Here is a 23,070-nt window from a genome sequence, read left to right on the forward strand (position 1 = left end):
ACTCTGGCAAAGGTATGAGTGGTAGTCCTGCCTCTCCTCTCCTGTAGGTCCAGTCAACCCATCTCATGTCACAGACAATTGGCTTCTTATCTAGCAAAACAGTCTCATAGAAATCCTGCTGCTCCTTGGTATGAAACCTGTAGTCCACTGTTGTCCTTCTCCTTGAAGCATACGGGTCTGCTTCTCTCCATTTCCTCAGCCCTGAATCTCTCATGAGCTTCATATCCTCAGCCACAGGATGAGCATCGTTGTGGTCTGGGATCTTGGGCTTTAGCTTCCTTAGGACATTTTCTTCTTCTTCTTCAGCAACAGTCTCAGGCACTAGGGCCTTGTTCTTTTCAGCTGCAGGAATGCTCCTTGTATCCCTCTTTGGTTTTGGCTTGGAGGCAGCTTTGGGCTTAGATGCAGTAGCCCCTGACCTTATGGCATCACCCATTAGCTTGGGTGCCTTGGGCGCTGGTGCAGCTGCCTCTTCTTCCTCTTCCTCTTCCATGGTGGAAGCTTTGCCAAGTACTCTAGCAACAGTCTTCTTTACCCTTTCCTTCCTTTTCTTGCCCTCAGCTGCAACTGGCTCTATGGGCTTCTTAGTTGACATTCTGACCTTTGACATTGGTTGCCTGCCTGCTGGCCTTTTGATTTTCAGGCCTGGCTTAGTGCCTTGAGCTGGCTCAATTCTCTTGGAAGTGGCCTCTTCCTCTGCCACATAGTCCTCATCTTCAGAGTCTGAAGTTTTCTTCTTCCTTTGTCTCGTGGCAGCCTTTGGCAAGTTTCTAGGAGTGCTCATGTTGCCTTCATCAGAAGAACTTGAGGGACTAGTGCCCTCACTCATCACTACTTGCTGCTCTGGCATGTTTTGGCTATCACTTTGATCAGACATGCTGCAAACTGACTGCTGACCCTGTGAATAGATTATAGAAGAGATAGAAAAGATGAGCATCACAAAATGCAGAGATTTTTGCAAAAGAATGATCCAAAAACTTAGTTTTAGTTTCCCACTGAAATCATCTCGGATCTATCGATTTTCAAACTCGGTGATACCGAAGCAGTTTTGGAACCTAAACTAGTGAACTCGGTAGGACCGAGTCACAGTTCGGTGGCACCGGGACTGCTAGGGTTTCACTGAGTTCAAAAATCGGTCACACCGATAAGTAATTCTCGGTCAGACCGAGTCTCACTTGTGCAATGGCATAAGCCAAATCGGTGGGACCGAGTTTTTAAACTCGGTGGGTCCGAGATGGTTTCGGCGGAAACCTAAACCTAGAATTTTCGAATCAAACCTAATCTACGGGCGTTTTGACTGGATAGAAGTTTCTCAAACGTGGCAAGAATCAATATGATCACAATGTGCTAGGAATCAGATTGAGGAATAGCACAAAGATCAAGTCCATACCCTAGTTCGGCGGGGACTTGCTACGGCGGCAACGACGGGGCAGAATTCCCGTTGACGGCGACGGAGACCAGCGACTGGAGGCTGCTGGCGGCGAGAAGACGATCCGGAGACCACGAGGGCAGAGCAGGCTATCGCGCGGGCGAAGGGGTTCGGAGAAATTTCCAAAATTTTGCCCGTGACTATATATAGCCCGACCCTGTCGGTGTGACCGAGTGGAACAACTCGGTGGCACCGAGATTCATAACTGCAAGCAGTTACTGAAACTCGGTGTGACCGAAAGGTTCAAATCGGTTGCACCAAGATCGAAAACCTAGATCAACTTAATGATCTCGGTAGGACCGAAAGTGGTGTATCGGTCAGACCGAGAATCATAAAGAGGTTTTGGAAGTTTAAGTCTATGACGAATCGGGGACTCCGAGCGCTCCTCACACAGAGTGGTTTGAATCTGACTTGATCAAATTTTGTGATGCAGCATGAATAGAGTTTGAGACGAGAAGAGCATAGATAGCTAGAGGAGGTTCTTAGGCATTCTTGTCCATCCACTTGGCAAAAGAAGATAAAACCAAACAATCAAAACAACAAGTGGATGTCCTCGAATGAGTAAAATGTGCAACCAGCATGCTCACACAATAAGATGGCAAATGAAATATGTGACAAGGCATGCACAACCAATTCTAGCATCTATCAAGCAATTTGCGATGACTAGGTCATCTATATATGAGTATATTGACTTAGGAGTCAAGTGAGAGCACTTGATCATAGGTCATACTCATCGTTTAAGCTCAAGTGGGGTTACCACTTTTACATAAAGCATTGTTTTGTTCACATCTTTAGAGTTGCTTTAGCTCAAGTCATAGAGTAAAGCTCCCCCTAGATGTGATATCCCCCCTAAGAGGGATGAACTAACCTTGGGTTTTGTCGATGATGACTTCATGTAGATATTGAAGATGTGGATGCTCAATGTTGATGTAGATCTCTTGGAGCTATCCATTTGAGTGAATTGCACTTTCAATACCTACATGGGTTAGTCCCACAAGGAACAAGCAAGGATATACATAGACATAGAGTGATGCACACAAAAGATGATGTCCATGAAAACTTTTAGGTTACCTTGTCCCTTGTCTTACCAACAAGAGGGTTTGTGACTCCTTGAACTAGTGCAAGATGTGGAAGTTGATTGCACTTGTTCTTGCCAAAATGATAAGAGTGAAGTATGTTGGCGGAGTCACCCTCAAGAACTCTCTAGTTCTTCTTCTTTTGGATCCACATCATCTTGATGGGAATCCCTGGAGTTGTAGTCGTACTTGATGAAGTGGAGCTTGAAGTAGTCTTGGGAATCCACTTGACTAAGGTCTTTGGAGCTTCTTCAAATGCATCAATTTCCTCTTGAAGCTTGTCCTTGCCTTTTTGCTCGTAGTCTTGTGGTGGAAGATCATCTTGAGCTTGTGTCCCCTTGAAAGAAGCATACTTCTCTTGTTGAGGGACAAACTTTGTCTTGGGGTATTGATCTTCTTCCCACTCAACTCCATTGGCATTGAACTTTCATTCAAAACCAACACCTTGATTCTTCCGGTGCATTCCTTGCTTGCGCACAATTTCCTCAAATTGCTTACTCCCGGCAAGGCTTTTGTACACTCCTTTCTCTATAATTCCCTTCAATAAGCTATTTTCTTGCTCAAGTGTAACTTGGCTAAGAGAATCATTAGTGGAATCAAGAGAACTACTAGAAGCAACAATATTGGATTTAACATGATCATTGTTACTGCTAGAGGAAGAATCTTTCTTGTTACTAGACTTGACTTGAGGCATGTAAGTAGATAAGAGTAAACGCTTGGCAATGTAAGAAGAACTTTTCTTGCGGAGATCATCATTGATTGCTTTTAAGAACTCATGCTCTTGCTCAAGATTGAGCTTCTCAAAGCGTAATTTCTCATGAGCTCTTAAAAGTTCTCGATGATCTTCGAAGATGGTTTCATGAGCTAACTTAAGAGTGTTTAGTTCTTTAGTTAGGGCCTCAATCTTCTCCTTATCATTGTCATTCGTTTTATCTTGATTAGCATGTTTAATTGACATTTCATCATAGTATTCATCACTAGAGTTGTCACCAAGCAAATCATCACCTAACAAGTCATCATCATCACTATTGAAATCAACATACTCGGGGTGTGTTACCTTAGGACCTTTGGCCATGAAGCATCTTCCAATTCCTTCATTTGGTGAGTCAAATATGTCGTAGGAGTTGGTTGACACAAGTGCTAGACCGGAAACACCTTCATCTTGAGTATCTTCGGAGCCGGAGTAATAACTTCTCTCGGAGTGGCTGTCGGAGTCGGAGCCGGATACCCATTCACCAACATGAGCTTGATGTCTTCGTCTTGTGTAGCTCCTTGATGATTTTTCCTTCCTTTCCGAATCCTTGCCTCTCCGTGAGTATCTTCGTTCATAACGATCATCTCTACTCCTTCTCTCTCTTGGTGGTGATCCTTTGCTTCTTCCTTTTGGAGAATCTTCTCTTCTCTTGTAGGGAGCCGTACACTCATTGGAATAGTGTCCGGGTCTTCCACAATTGTAGCAGTTTCGCTCTCGACTAGAAGATCTTTTGTCATTGTAGGACCTTGACTTGGAGCTTCTATCTTTGCTTCTACTCTTGTAGAACTTGTTGAAGTTCTTCACCATTAAGCTCAATTCTTCATTGAAGTATTGTTTCTCACTTGATCATGTAGGGGCTTCACATGAGGCTTTATAGGCACCACTTGATTTGTTGTGAAGTTCCTCTTTATCCTTAAGTGACATCTCATGAGCAACAATTCTTCCAATCACCTCCGTTGGCTTGAGATCTTTGTAATTGGGCATCATTTGGATCAATGTGCACACGGTATCATATTTTCCATCGAAGGCTCTTAGAATCTTCTTGCTGATGAATTTGTCGGTCATCTCTTCACTTCCTAAGCCGGCAATCTCATTTGTGATGAGAGCAAGCCTAGAGTACATTTCGGCGACACCTTCACCATCCTTCATCTTGAACTTATCAAGTTGGCTTTGAAGCACATCCAACTTGGATTCCTTGACAGAGTCGGTACTTTCGTGCATATCAATCAAAGTGTCCCAAATTTCCTTTGCATTCTCAAGGCGGCTGATTTTGTTGAATTCTTCGGGGCACAATCCGTTGAAGAGAATATCACAAGCTTGAGCATTGTATTGCAACATCTTCAACTCATCCGCGGTAGCTTCATGGTTCGGTTCTCTCCCATCAAAGAAGTCACCTTGCAAACCAACACACACAATAGCCCAAACGGTGGGGTTATGTCCAAGAATATGCATTTTCATTTTATGCTTCCAACTAGCAAAATTAGTACCATCAAAGTAAGGACCTCTACGGTGATAACTTCCCTTGCTAGACGCCATACTCTCCTAGGTTGTGAAACCAAGGCTATGACCACCAAAAGCTATGGAGATCAAGCAAATGGAGACCAAAGCTCTGATACCACTTGTAGGATCGAAAGTATGTCTAGAGGGGGGGTGATTAGACTACTTGACCAAATAAAAACTTAACCTTTTCCCAATTTTAGTTCTTGGCAGATTTTAGCTAATTTAGGACAAGTCAAGCAATCATCACATAATTCAAGAAAGCATGCAAAGAGTATATAGGCAGCGAAAAGTAAAGCATGCAACTTGCAAGAATGTAAACGGAAGGGTTTGGAGAATTCAAACGCTATTGGAGACACGGATGTTTTCCCCGTGGTTCGGATAGGTGGTGCTATCCTACATCCACGTTGATGGAGACTTCAACCCACGAAGGTTAACGGTTGCGCGAGTCCACACAGGGCTCCATCCAAGGGTAATGGTTGCGCGAGTCCACACAGGGCTCCATCCAAGGGTAATGGTTGCGCGAGTCCACACAGGGCTCCACCCACGAAGGGTCCACGAAGAAGCAACCACCCACAAAGGGTCCACGAAGAAGCAACCTTGCCTATCCCACCATGGCCATCGCCCACACAGGACTTGCCTCACTAGCGGTAGATCTTCACGAAGTAGGCGATCTCCTTGCCCTTACAAACTCCTTGGTTCAACTCCACAATCTTGTCGGAGGCTCCCAAGTGACACCTAGCCAATCTAGGAGACACCACTCTCCAAGAAGTAACAAATGGTGTGTAGGTAATGAACTCCTTGCTCTTGTGCTTCAAATGATAGTCTCCCCAACACTCAACTCTCTCTCATAGGATTTGGATTTGGTGGAAAGAGGGTTTGAGTGGAAAGCAACTTGGGAAGGCTAGAGATCAAGATTCATATGGTAGGAATGGAATGTCTTGGTCTCAACACATGAGTAGGTGGTTCTTTCTCAGAACATATGAGTTGGAATGGTGTGTGTGTTCTGATGGCTCTCTCATTAAATGAGAAGAAGGTGGAGGGGTATATATAGCCTCCACACAAAATCCAACCATTACACAGTTTTCCAATCTCGGTGGGACCGAATCAATAAGCTCGGTCGGACCGAAAATGTAAACCTAGTGACCGTTAGTGATTTTCGGTGGGACTGACATGCAACTCGGTAGGACCGATATGGTTAGGGTTTGGGCATAACGTAATCTCGGTGAGACCGATTACACAAACTCGGTGAGACCGAATTTGGTAATTAGCTAACCAGAGAGTTGGTCAGGCAAACTCGGTGGGACCGATTTGCTCTTTCTGTGAGACCGAAAAGTTACAAAGGGGAAACACTGAGTTTACATTGCAATCTCGGTGGGACCGATTCGCTCTTTCGGTGGGACCGAAAAGTTACGAAAGGGAAACAGAGAGTTTGCAACCCCATCTCGGTGAGACCGAGATCCCTATCGGTAGGACCGAATTGCTAGGGTTTGGCAGTGGCTAATGACAAGTGAAACTCGGTGGCGCCGGATAGGAAGAATCGGTAGGACCGAGTTTGGCTTAGGGTTTAGGTCATATGTGGATATGGGAAAGTAGTTGAGGGTTTTGGAGCATATCACTAAGCACATGAAGCAAGAGGCTCATTAAGCAACACCTTATCCCTCCTTGATAGTATTGGCTTTTCCTATGGACTCAATGTGATCTTGGATCACTAAAATATAAAATGAAGAGTCTTGAGCTTTTGAGCTTGAGCCAATCCTTTGTCCTTAGCATTTTGAGGGTTCCGCTTTCACATCCATGCCATGCCAATCCTTGAGCTTTCCTGAAATAATCATCTTGGAATAGTATTAGCTCAATGAGCTATATGTTGTTATGAATTACCAAAACCACCTAGGGATAGTTGCACTTTCAACTACACTAGTGTTAAAAAGTTCTTATATTTTAAAACGGAGGGAGTAATTGGTAAACTCTGTAGACTCCGTCACTGCCCAATGTCGGCTTGGCCAGTGCTGGCAGGTCCATCGCGGTGCCGTGCAGGCGCAATGGTGTGCGGATGCCAGACTCTCGGTTGCAACCCCATCTGTCCCACATTTCGGGATGATACATTGATGAGTATCCTGAATCCTGATTACCAACTGACCTAAAATAGAGATGCAGTACAATAGCTAGCTTGATGACCTGGTTTGTCCAAAACCATGAGGATGCAATTCAGAAAGCACTTTCCCTAGCTATTATCAATGCATTGCACTTACCTGAATTTTCAGGTACAAATGCACAAAAGTCAAACTAAACAATTAATTCACGTTGGTCTGCATCAGATCCATCAACACACACATCATGCTAGCATCACACCCAAACATTGGAGAAAGGAGATGAGACAACAAGGCCACTGCAGGGGGATGCAGTGTTGCTGCAGCTAGAGGCCGAAGGCCGCGGTTGCCAGCAGGAGCAGGAGGGCGGTGGTGCCGCTTTTGTCCTCGTGGCTGGTCGGTGCAAGATGCAAGCAGGGGCGGGGTCGTAGTTGTGGTAAGAATAGGATGTGGCAGTCTAGAGGAGCACGACGGGCCGATGGTGCATGCGATGGTTCCCGGTGGTTGGTGAAGGCGTTTGGATGCATCGTAGCCATCTTCGCCGCCGACAAGGGCGTCGCCGTGCCGGACGTCCTGCAGAGCTAGGACCAGCGGAGGCCGAAGAGGGCTGCCGACGGCGCAGGACAGAGTTGGAGCGGTTGGATAAGAAGAATTCACGTTTTTTAAATTTCAGCCAACTAAATAAAGGATCGTGGACGGAATTCTGACAGATCCAGGGTTTGTTTTTGTGTAAAAATGAAGTGTTTTCCCAGATCCACCTAAAAAGAGACAACAAGTTCATTATGAAAAAGTACACGGACTTTTTTTTTGCAAAATGCCGTGATGGTGAGTGGGTAGAAGCGGTTGATGCTTTATTATTAGATAAAGATAAAGATTTTCAAAATTAAACTAAATATTACAATTTAAATTTTTAAAAACGTTAACCGTACATTGAAAAATGTTAGTGCGTTGTAAAATTAAGTTCGCAAAAATATGAAAAAATGTTAATATCATTCAAAAAAATTGTATGTTACATTTAGAAATGTTCAGGTGCTACAAAAATATGTCCCTACAATTTTATAAAAAGTTTATACAAGGTAAATAAATGTTCATTTAATTCAAAAAGAGTTTCACATCATTCAAAAAAATGTACATGGCATTTAAGAATTATATTTATACACTGTAAAGAAATGCTTGGTATCATTCAAGAAAAATTTCCACATGTATTTATATAACACGTATCCCAAAACTGTTCATCATGTATTTAAAAAACATTCAACATGCATCAAAAAATGTTCCGGGTCTATACGATGTGTATTACAAAAAGTAGACCAATATTAAAAGCAGAAAAAAACTTTAGAACCCTGAAAAACCGATAAAGAAACATCTAGAAAACTGAAAACCAAAAGAAAAAGGCATGAAAGTCGAATCCTATCCGCACCAGCCGAAGTATCTCGAGCCTTTTTTTTAACACAGTACATACTCAAGCACTCATACGTATGCACATACATTCACCTCTATGAACGCACACACATACACTCCATCCCTGTGAGCATTTTCAAGAAACTGAGTCGATATTTCATCTTAAAATTTACAAAATCATTGTAGACGTCTCATCGTTGAAGAAAACGTCTCCTTCCACGAAAATCCGAAGTATCTCCGGCCCTTTTCCCCTCGGCCCTCACCGTTGCACTTGCACGGCACAAAACTCTGGGAAACGAAAACGCCAACGAGGCCGAAACCCCGGCACAGCACAGCGGCGACTGGCGAGACCTATCCACTCCCCTCCATGCACCATCGCGGCTCACTCCTTCCCAGCCACACTACCCACCACCACGACACCAACGCGCCACGCCCCACCCTCCCGCCGTGGGCAAAGCGCCCCGACCAGCGCCGCCACCATCCTCCGGCCGCGCGCGCAGCGCGAGGCCGCCACCCGCCACGGCGCGCCGCGCCCGTCCTACCATGCGGTGACGCCCGAAGCCGCCACACCGAGCCCTTCTGACCGCCTCGCCGCCGCACGCACATGCAGTTCCCCCCGTCGCCCGCGCGCTCCATGGCCGCGCCCGCGGCCGTGCCCGCCGTGTCCTGCCTGCGCCTCCTCCTCCTCCCCGGGTTCAGCGCCTCCCTCCTCGCGAGCCGCGGCCGCGCCCGCGGGGTGGCAGTGAGGTCGGGCGCGGCCCCGCCCGACCCGGCGGCCATGCTGCGCCGGCCGGCCGCCGCCACGACGGCCGCGGAGGAGCGGGAGGCCGACGCGGACGCCTCGCTGGGCTCTCCGGTGGACGAGGAGCCGCCCGAGGAGGGGAGGAGGAGGGGGCCCGAGAGGGAGTGGGTGGACTGGGAGGACCTCATCCTCGAGGACACCGTGCCGCTCGTCGGCTTCGTGCGGATGATACTCCACTCCGGCAAGTAGGCAACTTTTCCCTCTTCACCCTCTTGTCTATTGTTCGTCCTAATTTCATTTGCTGCTGTAAATTCAATCAGCACTAATCTTAGTATGGCAGCACCTGTACATCATATGTCAATCCCTCTGTAAATGCACTGCTGTAACCTGGTGCAATTTATCAAACACATGGTGTGCGAACTGAACTTATCACCCATGGAATGTGAATAGATATATCCTGGATTGTTTGAATGTTTTAGGCACAGTTAGACCGACTGCCCATAGTGCTAGATGTATAGTAGAGACACTTATTTTGGGACGGAGGGAGTAGAACTTAGTTCAAGGCGAATGATGGCAGCAATTCTATAGCTGGTTTGGTGCTGGACAGAAGATGATGGAAGGGATTACTAGGAATTGACTCAGTTGAATGTAACGGTTTAATCGGTTGGTCGAGCAAGTTGGTTGTGATATCCTGATTGGTTGGATCAGAATTCATGGACACATGCGATGAAGGACTTGGAAATGGTTGAGAGTTCACAAAACAGGGTGAGAATTCAGATTTTCATTTCGTCATTCGACACAGTCATTCAGCTCTTTCAGACCCCATATAATGATTCACGCTCGTAGGCTTACAGATGGACCCTCTGTCCACATACAATACACCCAGCTCAATGAGCCCTTTCCTTTTGTGTGGATTACTTCATCCTGGTTGCGCCCCTAGTCAGTCGACCTTCATGACAGTCCATCACCCTAATCACTGCTGCCCTGAACTCTCATCTTCATGTCTGCCTTGACTATGGTCATGGCGGCAATGTCCAATGGCACAGGCTCAACATGGTTCTAATCTAAACCATACAATGATACAATAAATTGCTAATTACTCTGCTGGTGCTGGGGTTTGTATTAGTTTGTTCAAATCTAGTTCAAACTAGTGAGGAATATAATGCGATGGCATAGGCAGACTGACAATACTTAGTCGTTAATAATGTATGCTCACGTGCTTTTAACATGTTCGACTTCTTACCACCCGATGCATGATTAAACATTACCATTTCTTAATACCTATCTGCTTGCAAAATTCTGTAACATTAAAACCTTTTTACAAATTTTGTACTCCCTCCGTCCCTTAGTATAAGGCGTTTTTGCAAGCTAACATAGCTTGCAAAAACGCCTTATATTGTGGCCTGTGGGACGGACTAGTAAGTATTAAGAGCATCTCCAATGGCCGCACAAAAATCTCACGCCCAATAAAAGTTATAGCGCGTCACTGTAGCACTTTTAATGCGCCTGGACCAACATTGCTTTAGCAGACGCTCAAAAACGCGCGCCCAAAAAGCACACGGTGCAAATTGTGAAGCGCGCGCAATCCGGAGCCCAAAATATGCTGCGTGCGATAGCGTTTTTCAGCGCGTGCCCAAGAACTTTTAGTGCTACAGCATCCGCTGGAGCTGTTCGGCGCCCAAAAAAAAACAAAATTTTAGTGCGCGGAGCTCTTTTTGGGCGCCTGTTGGAGATGCTCTAACAATATTAAAAATCTAAGTGTGTTCCTTCTTTGCTGGGAAAAATAAGGGCTAGACTGCAATCTGCAATGCAAACAATCATGTGGCCTTAAGCTGCAGAGGCCGAGTGCCTAAGTTTCGCCTGATGTTTTCGGGTTTGTGTTGTTTTGCCTTATGTTATGTGCGGAACCTGATTGATTCTGTAGGTCGATCCCTCACCACTTTGTATTATCAGTTTTCACGTTCACATGGAAATTCGGAGCTATGCTCCTCAATTTGAAAAAAAAATGGTGTCATGTGCTTGCATCACTTAATGCCTGCGTGGAGTTATGCGGACAACCAATTAGAACGTGATGTTTCTAAGGTATCATGTATCCGCCCAAAGGACTAGCAATAACAGGAAAATCGTATCTACCTTGTTTCACATGCCTTCTGGATTCTATCACACTGAAAAATGAGACTTGACAAAATTTGATCACAAATCGGAGTGTTGAGAAACTTTTGGCCTGCTATACAAGTCCTTGCATATAATTAAGTCAAGCATGATGCACATATCTAGTGCTTCCAGTGATTAGCATAACCAATTTAATGTTGTCAGTATGTTACTGTAAGAAGTAGGAAATGCCCTTGTTGTTTAAAACATATATATGTTGTCAGTTATTATGGCTTCTGACTGATTAACTTCAATAAGTCAGCGACTGTCATTGTACCATTTGGTTATAGGATTATAAGATGTCATGTGGTCCCGAGTCCCATGGTCTCACAACAATCAGTAGGCTCCAACTGAGATCATGGCTCTATAAAATACATAGGATACTAATCTTAGTTTTTTTGTCTAATCATATTCTATGTGTTCATTTTTCTATAGAGGAAAGCATGAACTTCGCTTGCATATTTTTATTATACTAGTTATATTTCGAATAACATAGGAAGTGATATCTGTGGCAGGTACTCAAGTGGTGAGCGGTTGAGTCCTGAACATGAAAAGGCCATACTTGAACGATTGCTTCCATATCATCCACAATATAAGAAGAAAATTGGATGTGGTATCGACTACATCACGGTACGTGCTACGTACTCAAAACGAATGAAAGAAACGAATTGCTGATGTTACTGTCTTTGCTCTTCTTTTTGAAAAACATTGTCTTAGCACTTCTAGGACAGAGAAAGTAATCTGTCATCTCCATATGTCTTCTTGGTCCCGAGTCTTGAGCTTGGACTCTCTGCAACCCTTCTAGATATATGTCTAGTTGCACTTTGACATTCTGCTGTCCAGATGTGTTATAGTGATAGTCTCATGTTGCCAGCAAACTTCAGAATGATTAATTTATCTATTCTGATACCGACCTCCAAAATTTTAATGAGAATTTTAGGTGTTCGTCTGGCTTTTATATGCTGCCAGATGCCTAGCTCTGAGTCGAATATTTTTCTGCCGAGTCAATTATGGTTCTGATCTGGTCCATCTGGGAACCAACTAACGTTTAGTACTATATGATTTTGCAGCTAGGGTTGCATCCAGAATTCGAGAACTCAAGGTGTTTGTTCATAGTTAGGACGGACGGCGAGCAGGTCGATTTTTCTTTCTGGAAGTGCATCAAGGGTCTCATAAGACAAAAGTACCCCTTGTACGCAGACAGTTTCATTCTCAGACATTTCCGCAGGAGGCAGGACTACTGAGCTAGCGACCCGTACGGTTGTTTTCGTGTAATATTTCTGTGATTTTGATTTTGTCCACGTGCCTTAATATCATGTGACTTAGCATGCGTCCAAAATTCGTCTGGAATGACCCGTCCTACAGTTTTCAGTGGGCTCAGCATAGTTACGTGGTTTGCGGCATTCTCACAGTTGCAGATGAGCCTTGGCCCTTGGGTGCTCTTCTTGGTATGAAGCTAGTCTTGTGAAGATCACAGAAGGTATAGATATGTGATTTATATCTTTATCCCCTGCTCGGAATGCAGCTCTTTTCTACCCATTGTCAGGGCTGCATCTGCATGCCAGCCAGTCTGAGGCTAGCAAGGGCAACTTGTCAATGGACGTTATTTCCAATCCCAACTCGATCGGCGATCTTTTTGTGATCTTGCGCTGTGCCTTGTGTGATTTCCAACTCAATTCGGCGATCTTTTCTGTGATCTTGCGCCGTGCCTTGTGATTTTGTTCTGAATCAGTTTCTTGCCCTGTGCCTGAATCTGTGTGCAGATCATATGCTTGCACCCGACTATTTATTTCAGTACCACCCAATGGGAAAAGTCAAATCTTCGGCACGTTTGTTCCAGCTTAAATGCTTGGGCTGCCAGACCGCACCTCCCTCCGTTCCGCCCCAACGTTGCCTGCCAGCGGGAAAAAAATTCCGTGGAGACCGTCTCCAGGGCTCCTCCCGTGCGTACCCGATCTAGGATGGCGCCACGTGTCTCTCGATGGCATCCCACGGCACCCACTCTCGCTGCTCCTGGCGCTAGCGCTCGGCACTCGTCGCAGCTCGGCTCGTCTCCGATCGGCTCGTAGAGGAGGAGTCCCACGCAGCAGCACGCGACGCAAGCCCGATCCATCCGGTTCAACGAGCGGAGGACGACCGCCATGGCCGAGAGAGCAGCCAACAAGCCTGCCGCCGCCATCTCGGTGCCCACCGCCTCCGCCACGACACCGGCACTACCGCGCGCCGCCTCGAACCGAGCCCCTGTCGGCCGCCCTCGTCGTGGTCGGGCCACTCCATCCGCGTGCCCACCGTCTCCACGGACGCCGCCGCCACCACTGCACGCCGCTCCTCGTCGGACCAGCATGCCGCCGACAAATCATAATTATAGGGTTACGTTCTAGCATCTAGGCTCACTACATTGACCTGCTGAAAGTTTTCAGCTCTAGGAACAATTCAGAATTCCATGTCCATAAGTTAGTAAAATAATGAGCACTATTATCTTGCTGACCTTTGCTTGTTCCCTGTTTGTAATTACACGTACCTATCTATATCAATCTAATATCACCATTAGGCCACCCACTGTAAAATTAGATGCAAATCTGAACCATCAGTGCATCAATCAAAATTCAGATAAGTTCAAAAAACAGTGACCTCTAAACTTTAAGAGGCTACCTGCAACACAAGGAAGTTAGTCACCAACAGCAGAGAGCAGACAGTGCAATCGAAGCAGCTAACAACAGCTGCTGCGAAACAGTAAAATTTATTTGTGCTTACATGGTAATATCAAACAAAGAGAAATAAATCAATTGGTGAAATATTATACAATCATAGTCTCGGGAAACAAGAGAATACAATTGACAAGACAATAACTAGGACCACACAGCTAGAAGATTAAACTGTTATGCAAGGCCTCAGTTTATCTATCGGTGGAAAACTACTCTTTTCTAAAATCAGTAAACTGTATTCATTCAGTTATCAGTTCGCAAGAGGATTGAGAGCATACGGATATCAAATCCGGGAAGATCATGGCCATGATAGCACACCGGCGGCATGCACGCTTGTAATCCACCGCAGGCCGTGCCCCCGCAGCGACGCATCTGCGTCCAACTCGGCCGCCAGGCGGCTACCAGTCTTATCTGGATTCTCTGATGCCGGCGGGTGGAGCAACTATCCCATGGACGCGCGTCGCTCGTGGGTTAAGTTTCTACAATGTCCTCCTGCTCCGTCCCCGTCGCCGCCACTCCGCTCGGCCATGGTTGTCCGCTGAACAGGGGAACTAGATGGGATGATGTTCTGTCTCGTGAGTGAGCCGATGTCGCAGCGTGCCGATCGAGCCGAGCAGAAGCGCGGGTTCACGCGAGCCGACGTAAAGGAGCCCTGCAGTAGCGAGAGTGGATGCCGTGGGATGCAATCGGGGGACACGTGGCGCCATCCTAGATTGGGTACGCACGGGAGGAGCCCTGGAGACGGTCTCCACGGAATTTTTTTCCTGCCAGCGCCGTGCTCACAGTGCCCAAGCTGGGAGAAACACAAGTGTGATGCATTTTTTTTTTGTCTTTGGAGAAAAGAAACGTTTGTGTTTCTTCTAGTCGTCAAAACGTGTGTCTCTAGCTAGTGGACCTCCCGGCCGGCTCACGGCGCAGGCAGGCTGGCCGGCTCGTGGACCTCCAGGCCGGCGGAGGTTGGTGTCGCCCTAGAGCCGCTTGCTGTCTCTCAACGGCATCGAAGGCAGACGGAAACGCAGGTGAATCGCCCTTGCAGACGCGCCAAAGGACGGGGGCGTGGCGTGTGGCTTCAAACGTGCGGACGCTGACAGATTTGTTCTGCCTACGTGAACCACCGGGCTTGACCTGGCTAGGCTGTGTGTGATATATCATTGTCTACCTTGCCCTTGCGCCATTGGCGCGCGCACTCTCTCGTGTATCCAACACCTCCTCTAAAAAACGGAGTAACCTAAGCTATAGGAGATACCGCGATTGATTCGCGGGATCTCATCAGGTGCTTTTTTTCGCACACTACAATACAGATGTTCACATACACGTGCATACACTCATCTTTTGATGAACGCGCACATAACCTACCCCACGAGCACCTCCAAAGGCGGCACAAGATCTTGAGATTGAAAAATCTACCATATGCGCCTTCGTAGATCGATGAAAACGTCTCCACTCACTGAACAAGCATAGCAAAGCTCGAAGTAAATTCAAAAAAATAATACGAGCACACTTAAACTCCGATGAGCTGGTTTCACCATAAGAAAACCCTAATAATTTGAGCTACATTCAGTTGAAGGATCTTATCAGGTGTTAACAACCCAACGAACTGACACACAGGCGCACAGCTGCCCAACGAACTGACAGACAACTGGTTATAATAACAAAACACATGTCTTTGCCTTGTGCCAATCTCGGTCCGGTCCGGTCCGAGGCGAAAGACGCAGCGGCACGTCTCTTCTCTCCTCCCGTGCCCGACCCGTGCATCACCGGCGGCTGGCCCGACCAGACCCGACCCGACCCTTAGGGCGTCCGACGGGCCACTTTCCTTCCCCTGTGATCTTGCCGGTGCATCTAGACCAGACTCTGCTCCCTTCTTGTTTTATGCGGTCCCTCTCCATCCTCTTGGCTCTAAACTAATCTCTGCCTTTCCGGTCAGCTCTCTCCCCCACATGTTAGCCGCGTACGTCCATGCAACGCAACCGCGATGACCGTATTGCCCCCTCCGTTGCCCCTTGGGCGTCAGCCCGATTGCGCGCACGGCCTTTGCGTCTGCGGCCGCGGCCGGGACCGGACCCGTGCCGCTGCGCGTTTCGGTGCTATACGACGCCGCGCGCCCGTCCCTTGGGGGTTTCTTAAATTTTCTTGGGACATTCCCGCTGTATCTTTGTAGGGGTTTCTGACATTCCGAGGGCGGTTCGACGGCTTGTTTGCTGCCACGACGGATGTGAGCCTGTGGGTGATAGATATCACGCGAATGTTAACAAATGTGCAGTCAACATCGGTGTCGTGGACGGACGGTTGTAAGCCATTTCTCCAGCTTGCTTTGAAAAAAATGGTGTTTTATGCTCCAATCAGTTTTGCTTTGGGTTTTATTTAAACGGGAACGCCACGATCTTTTTAGGGTAGTAGAAAAATTCATCTGAAGTATAAAGCACCCTTGGAATAATAAAAGTTACACCGAAGTCTCTGCAGCATCGAAGAACTATTATTGCCATCGGAATGAGCCGCCGATGCGCCGCTATTGCTGCTCCGTACCGAAGCCGACATACGACCTTATCGATGATAGCCTTGAAAGTCTTCATGCACGTGCCCCTAAATACCGACACATTGGAGCCGTAGTCGTCGCCGTTGAACCCTTGAATCAATTCAAAGCACCTGACACCAATCCCGCCATCGTGCATGCATGACAAAGAACCCTAATCTCATCGTCCCAAGTGGACGGCAAGAATCTACACCGGAGCTCCGTCGATCGTCCATCCGGACAGGTGAGCTCGAGGAGGATCGGCGTCTGGAAGGCCAACTCGAAGAAAAATCACCACCATTTGTCTGAGCATCACACCTGCGAAAACTAAGGGCATGCTCGGAACCTCTCCCAACTTCCCCAAATTTGAAATCTGGCTTCTTTTTTTTAGCATCAGTACAGATACAAGCGCTCATATACACGCGCATACACTCACCTCTATGAACGCACACACGCACACCCTACCCCTATGAGCACCTCCGAGAGACTGAGCCGGCATATCATCTTGAGATTTACGAAGTCACCGTAGGCGCCTCGTCGTCGACGGGAACGTCTCCTCCCACTGAAAGCGTATCGCCGGAAATCCTGAAATAAATCCAGGAATAATGCAAGCACCAGGATTTGAACCCTGGTAGGTTGGAGATACCACTGTCCACCTAACCAACTCAACCACATGTTGATTCACAGAAATCTGGCTTCTTTCGCTAGCTTCCAACTTCTCTTGGTGACCAGCGAATGTTCGGCTCAAGCGGCACTTTCTCCCAGCATGCGATGGCCTGGCAAAGTCCTTTTGGCCTATTCGGCAGTATTTTGGGCCAGCTAAAACCAGCCCATTTGGGAGCCATCCGTAGAATAGCATACCAGTTTTGCGAGAGTACCAATGAGTCGAGGTTATGGTGCTAAGCCATTTTCTTTGGCAGTGGCAATCATGGTGTAAATATAGGAACAACTCTCGCTCTCCGGTTTTGAGAAGCCGGGCTTTCTCGGCTTCTCATTTTTACACGTAGGGAAGGCTCAGCCTCTCAGAGTTGACTCTGCGGAGCTCAGGCATTCGTGGAGTTTGTGGAGTTGGAAGCTGGAGAGGATCTGGACAAAGCTGAAAAAACCCTGACATAAATGACTAGTCAGAGCTGAGGCACCAGGAGTCCCCTCCCAGCCACCGACTACTGAAGCGGCTGGCAGAGGGGAGGTGAATCAATAGGCTCGATGACGGAGCCTAGAAGGGGTATGTTTGCCCTTGCCACCATGGGGAAGTGATGGAAACGTTTCGTGGCCCCACGTGACACTTGGGTTATAAACCTTTCCTGTCATTCAATCATAATTTAATCCTTCTCGACTCAAAACTTCCTTAATCCTGATACATTAAAACTCATTCGAATGTAATTTGAAAAGCTTTCGACATAATACGATTGGAACGGTAGATGTTGCTTATGTGATCACGATGAAACTATTCATCATGTTCATATCTTGCCCTTTAGCGCCATTGCTATGGCGGAATATATGTAAATTCCAATAACCGCGGCCAACCGGTGTTCGAATAAGTTTGGGAACTATCTCACGGGACTGATAGACAACTTAGAGCTCAAATCCATGTGGGGCGTGTACTTTATCTTGCACTATGTAGAAATTGTCCTAATGATCATATTTGTGACAAACAAACGATTTTCAAGTTTGTTGTAGATTATCTTCATGGATACTCGACATGTGCAACCATTTGGAGGCAATAGCTCACGTTATATTTAACTAACTTGAATGGCTGTCTAATACTACGGTTTGTGAGACCTGAATTGTTGCATGTAATCTCCATGGAATTTGGCTACGCCATTTTTTTATCTTGTTAGTTTGTACTCTCTCCGTTTCTTTTTAGTCCGCATATAAGATTTGGTCAAAGTCAAGCTTTGTAGAGTTTGACTAACTTTATATTAAAAAATATAAATATTCACAATATGAAATCAATATTATCAGATACACCATGAAACGTATTTTCATACTATATAGTTTTAGTATTGTAGATGTTCATATTTTTTTATATAGATTTGATCAAACTTTGTGTAGTTTGACTTTGACCAGATTTTATATGCGAAGTAAAAAAAACAGAGGGAGTATGACTACGTATACTTTGCGACAAAATGGTTGGGTGCTCCATCCAATACAGAAGAAACAGGCACCCTCCTCCCCGAAAAAAAAACCAAACCGTCCAAATGGTGGCGTTTAAGAGGATTTAGCAAACCACTATCAATTTATAATATAGATGAGTTTATCACTGCATGAAATATTGGTTATCTTTTTGATAATTTATTCAACCGCATCCCTCATTTTTTTTTTGTAGAAACGTTCTTTTTTTAGTCTTCGGAAAAAAATAGCCAACTTGAAAACCAATTGAAGCGAGCTGTCCGAAATTACAATTGTAGGTGCTTAAGGTTACAATGTCAGCTATGTTCAAGTCCTGCTTTAGCGAAAACATTATTTAGTGATTATGATAATAATCTTATTCGTTTAACTAGTTTGAATCTATCTTGGCTTGGTTAATGAACTAACTTTTTTGTCGCAGCAAAATGTAGAATAAATTCAGCGCGACTTAGCCGTGGTGTATAGAAATCTCAAAACTGCTGCCTGAGCCCTAGTTTCCAATTGTTAACTAGGAACTTCCCATTTGTTTCTGATAAACTTCCCATTTTACGCCTTGGGGGATAAACCTCTCTTGGCAAACGTAAACGGGCGAACGGCACCCGCCGGGGCGCGCGCGGGCACATCGGTAAATTTGGCCCCGGTGACGGCCATGCCGCGCAGCATCTGCCCTCTTGAGCTCTCCAAGGGCCAGAAACGCCACCGCATGCCCCTTCCCTCCCCACGCTATACAACCACACGCACCACACCCATGGCCACCACCACCACCACCACCATCACCGCCACAGCGCAGCACCACCACCCCCACCACCACAAGCAGCGGCCATGTCTTCCTCGGCCTCCCTGCAGAGCTTCCTCCCGCCCTCGGCCCACGCGGCGAGGTCGTCGTCCCGGCACCGGCCCAGCCGCGCCCGCCCCTTCCAGTGCGCGGCCGTCTCCGCGCCGTCGTCGTCGGCCGCCTCGCCGTCGGCCTCGGCCGTCCCGGTGGAGCGGCTGGAGCCTCGCGTGGAGCAGCGGGAGGGCGGCTACTGGGTGCTCAAGGAGAAGTACCGCACCAGCCTGAACCCGCAGGAGAAGGTGAAGCTGGGCAAGGAGCCCATGGCGCTCTTCACGGAGGGCGGCATCAAGGAGCTCGCCAAGCTGCCCATGGAGCAGATCGACGCCGACAAGCTCACCAAGGAGGACGTCGACGTGCGGCTCAAGTGGCTCGGCCTCTTCCACCGCCGCAAGCAGCAGTGTATGCCCCTCCCTCTGCCCCGCACCATCGCAAAATCCATCGTTCACTTGATCAATAATGCATCTGTGCTTCAGCCTTTCTACTCTTGATCGATGCACGTTCGAGCTCCATGATTGGAGCATGCTCCCAAGTTTTTGTGAGTTTTCAATCGCGCATGCACCTCTAAGCTAGCTTGCTCATGGGGAATGAACGTACTGCGCGTTCATTCAATAATCACTCTATCTCCATGTGCCCATGTTCCTCCTAACCTCTACATGATCCTGGCAGAATCAGTGGGGAGAATTGACATTTTGTTTCTGCATGCATATCGAACCGTATTAGACTACAAGTTTTACTGCCAAATTGGTATTCATATTCCTACTCCATTTGCAACTTGCGAGTAGCCTCTCGCCGGCAGACTATTCTGTGATCCAACCGTCGCAGTCATTAGTATCTTAGACTAACACTGATGCAACTTTTTTAGTCGGCGTGTAATAAGATACACCTGAAGGGCCAAGGGGCCAAAGTATCTTGGACTAGTCTGGTGTCATATTAGCTTTATTCAACCACTCGGTGTGTGGTACTAGTCGACTTCCTATTGGTTATGCATGACACGTACGCACGGATTTGCCCTGCCAGCGCATGGTGAAATTTGTTCCTTGCTGCCAATTGCAACAACAGAGTAGACCGAGCACATTCTGCAAGAATATAATGGCTTTTTATCAGACACACATGGTGTCTTTTTTTTTTTGCAAAATATTCCTTTTGGGGTTTATCCCAAACCAGTGGTTCCAAATCTGCTCTTTTTTGGTCCATTCCTGCAAAAAGAGCGACACATTTTTCTTACTGGGGCCCACTGTGAAAAATGCTGACGAACTGAAGCGTGTGTGTGTGCGCATGCAGATGGGCGGTTCATGATGCGGCTGAAGCTGCCCAACGGCGTGACGACGAGCGAGCAGACGCGGTACCTGGCCGGCGTGATCGAGAAGTACGGCAAGGAGGGGTGCGCCGACGTGACGACCCGGCAGAACTGGCAGATCCGCGGCGTGACGCTGCCGGACGTGCCGGAGATCCTGGAGGGGCTCCGCTCCGTCGGCCTCACCAGCCTGCAGAGCGGCATGGACAACGTGCGCAACCCCGTCGGCAGCCCGCTCGCCGGCATCGACCCCCTCGAGATCGTCGACACGCGCCCCTACACCAACCTCCTCTCCTCCTACATCACCAACAACTCCGAGGGCAACCTCGCCATCACCAACCTGTACGTCATGTTCATCTTGCACTGCATTGCATTGGTGGTGACCACGGTCGAGGATTGCCAATGACTGACATGCCGTTGCTGCCGTGTTATCTTGTGTGTGAGCAGTCCTAGGAAGTGGAACGTGTGCGTGATCGGCACCCACGACCTGTACGAGCACCCGCATATCAACGACCTGGCGTACATGCCGGCCGAGAAGGACGGCAAGTTCGGGTTCAACCTGCTGGTGGGCGGGTTCATCAGCCCCAAGAGGTGGGGCGAGGCCCTGCCGCTCGACGCCTGGGTGCCCGGCGACGACATCATCCCGGTCTGCAAGGCCGTCCTCGAGGCCTTCCGCGACCTCGGCACCAGGGGCAACCGCCAGAAGACGCGCATGATGTGGCTCATCGACGAGCTCGTAAGCTCCTCCCACACTCTCGAAACGAAACGGCATAGATCTTGGTTGATGCGTATATGTATGTGGTTCTGAACTTCTGGTGTTTCGGCGACGCGATGCAGGGGATGGAGGCGTTCCGGTCGGAGATCGAGAAGAGGATGCCGAACGGCGTGCTGGAGCGCGCGGCGGCCGAGGACCTGATCGACAAGAAGTGGGAGAGGCGTGACTACCTCGGCGTGCACCCGCAGAAGCAGGAGGGGCTCTCCTTCGTCGGCCTGCACGTGCCCGTCGGCCGGCTGCAGGCCGCCGACATGTTCGAGCTGGCCCGCCTCGCCGACGAGTACGGCTCCGGCGAGCTCCGCCTCACCGTGGAGCAGAACATCGTGCTCCCCAACGTCAGGAACGACAAGGTGGAGGCGCTGCTCGCCGAGCCGCTGCTGGAGAAGTTCTCGGCGCACCCGTCGCTGCTGATGAAGGGGCTGGTGGCGTGCACCGGCAACCAGTTCTGCGGGCAGGCCATCATCGAGACCAAGGCGCGGGCGCTGCAGGTGACGCGCGACGTGGAGGCGCGCGTGTCCGTGCCCAGGGCGGTGCGCATGCACTGGACGGGGTGCCCCAACAGCTGCGCGCAGGTGCAGGTGGCCGACATCGGCTTCATGGGCTGCCTCACCAAGAACAGCAGCGGCAAGATCGTCGAGGCGGCGGACATCTTCGTCGGCGGCCGCGTCGGCAGCGACTCGCACCTCACGGGGGTGTACAAGAAGGCGGTGCCGTGCGAGGACCTGGTGCCCGTCGTCGCCGACCTCCTGGTGGAGCGGTTCGGGGCCGTGCCCAGGGAGAGGGAGGAGGACGAGGAGTAGGCCGGCCGGCTACGAGCGCCACCGGCTGACCTCCTTCTCCTGATCTCGATCGCCTCTGTCGTCGGCTCGTCGCGCACGTAGAGATGGGCTGCGGCTGATGTAAAGTAGGCAATGCCGCCATGCTTCCATGGCGCACGCTTGTACCACGTTTTTGGTTTGTTGTCGGAGCCCAAAGTTCTTCCGGTTACGTTACAGGGGATGATTGAATTGGTGATATACTTCCTTCAGTCTTTTTTAGTTCGCATATAAGATTTGACTGAAGTCAAGCATCGTAAAGTTTGACCAACTTTATAGAAAAAAATACCAACATTTACAATTTGAAATCAATATCAATAGATGTGTCATGACTTAAAGTTTCATATTGTATAACTTTAGCATGACAGATGTTGATATTTTTTATATAAATACGGTGAAATTTTGTGAAGTTTGACTTCAAAGAATTCTAATATGCAGAGTAAAAAGAACCGGAGGAAGTATAAAATAAGAAGCAGATTATATGTAGCTGTTCCTATCGGTTCTTCAATCATGTGCTACAGTGTACTGTTGCTGGATTATGCAGTTCAATCGGGAGCTCAGCATCGGGATAGGGAGAAGTTGCTCAGTGTTCACAGCTTGGTATCGGGGTTGCACATCAACTTTGCCAAGTGTTTGGTGTACCCTTTTGCCAAGTGATCGGTGTCGGCGTGTCGCCCATTGGTTGCCCGGCGAGCAGGATTTTGAGGCAACATCGGTTCTGAAGTGTGAGTTAGCTCCTTTCATGGTCATATCCCCTGAATCCCCTTTGTACTAAGCAAGCCATCGAGCGAGGCGTTCCAACCCTCAGACCACCTCCAACGCCGTTCATCAGAGCATTTACAGCCAGACACGTATTTCCTTCCT

The 23,070-nt window shown here is 48.1% G+C and overlaps 2 protein-coding genes across 2 annotated transcripts; both read left to right on the forward strand.

The window, feature by feature from the left end:
• The first annotated feature begins 8,574 nt into the window (after positions 1-8,574).
• Positions 8,575-12,495, forward strand: LOC119318094 (protein DCL, chloroplastic-like). The gene is made up of 3 exons (XM_037592612.1): positions 8,575-9,234; positions 11,656-11,770; positions 12,211-12,495. Exons 1-3 carry the CDS (start codon positions 8,852-8,854, stop codon positions 12,382-12,384), a joined length of 672 nt encoding a protein of 223 aa, XP_037448509.1. The 5' UTR covers positions 8,575-8,851; the 3' UTR covers positions 12,385-12,495.
• Positions 12,496-19,249: 6,754 nt separating this feature from the next.
• LOC119318095 (ferredoxin--nitrite reductase, chloroplastic-like) lies at positions 19,250-22,467 on the forward strand. The gene is made up of 4 exons (XM_037592613.1): positions 19,250-19,721; positions 20,604-20,958; positions 21,064-21,352; positions 21,454-22,467. The coding sequence occupies exons 1-4, from the start codon at positions 19,310-19,312 to the stop codon at positions 22,189-22,191; spliced, it is 1,794 nt and encodes a 597-aa protein (XP_037448510.1). The 5' UTR covers positions 19,250-19,309; the 3' UTR covers positions 22,192-22,467.
• Positions 22,468-23,070: the final 603 nt, after the last annotated feature.

This window comes from Triticum dicoccoides, chromosome 6A (genome assembly GCF_002162155.2).
Source record: "Triticum dicoccoides isolate Atlit2015 ecotype Zavitan chromosome 6A, WEW_v2.0, whole genome shotgun sequence".
In the NCBI taxonomy this organism is placed as follows: domain Eukaryota; kingdom Viridiplantae; phylum Streptophyta; class Magnoliopsida; order Poales; family Poaceae; genus Triticum; species Triticum dicoccoides.

What these genes read in the sequence shown, in the direction of transcription:
- LOC119318094 (XM_037592612.1), top strand. Translation starts at nt 8,852, where the DNA reads ATGCAGTTCCCCCCGTCGCCCGCGCGCTCCATGGCCGCGCCCGCGGCC. An exon ending in ATGATACTCCACTCCGGCAA is followed by an intron (nt 9,235 to 11,655) that starts GTAGGCAACTTT and finishes TATCTGTGGCAG; the next exon opens with GTACTCAAGTGGTGAGCGGT. An exon ending in GTGGTATCGACTACATCACG is followed by an intron (nt 11,771 to 12,210) that starts GTACGTGCTACG and finishes ATGATTTTGCAG; the next exon opens with CTAGGGTTGCATCCAGAATT.
- LOC119318095 (XM_037592613.1), top strand. Translation starts at nt 19,310, where the DNA reads ATGTCTTCCTCGGCCTCCCTGCAGAGCTTCCTCCCGCCCTCGGCCCAC. An exon ending in CCACCGCCGCAAGCAGCAGT is followed by an intron (nt 19,722 to 20,603) that starts GTATGCCCCTCC and finishes GTGCGCATGCAG; the next exon opens with ATGGGCGGTTCATGATGCGG. An exon ending in TGTGGCTCATCGACGAGCTC is followed by an intron (nt 21,353 to 21,453) that starts GTAAGCTCCTCC and finishes GACGCGATGCAG; the next exon opens with GGGATGGAGGCGTTCCGGTC.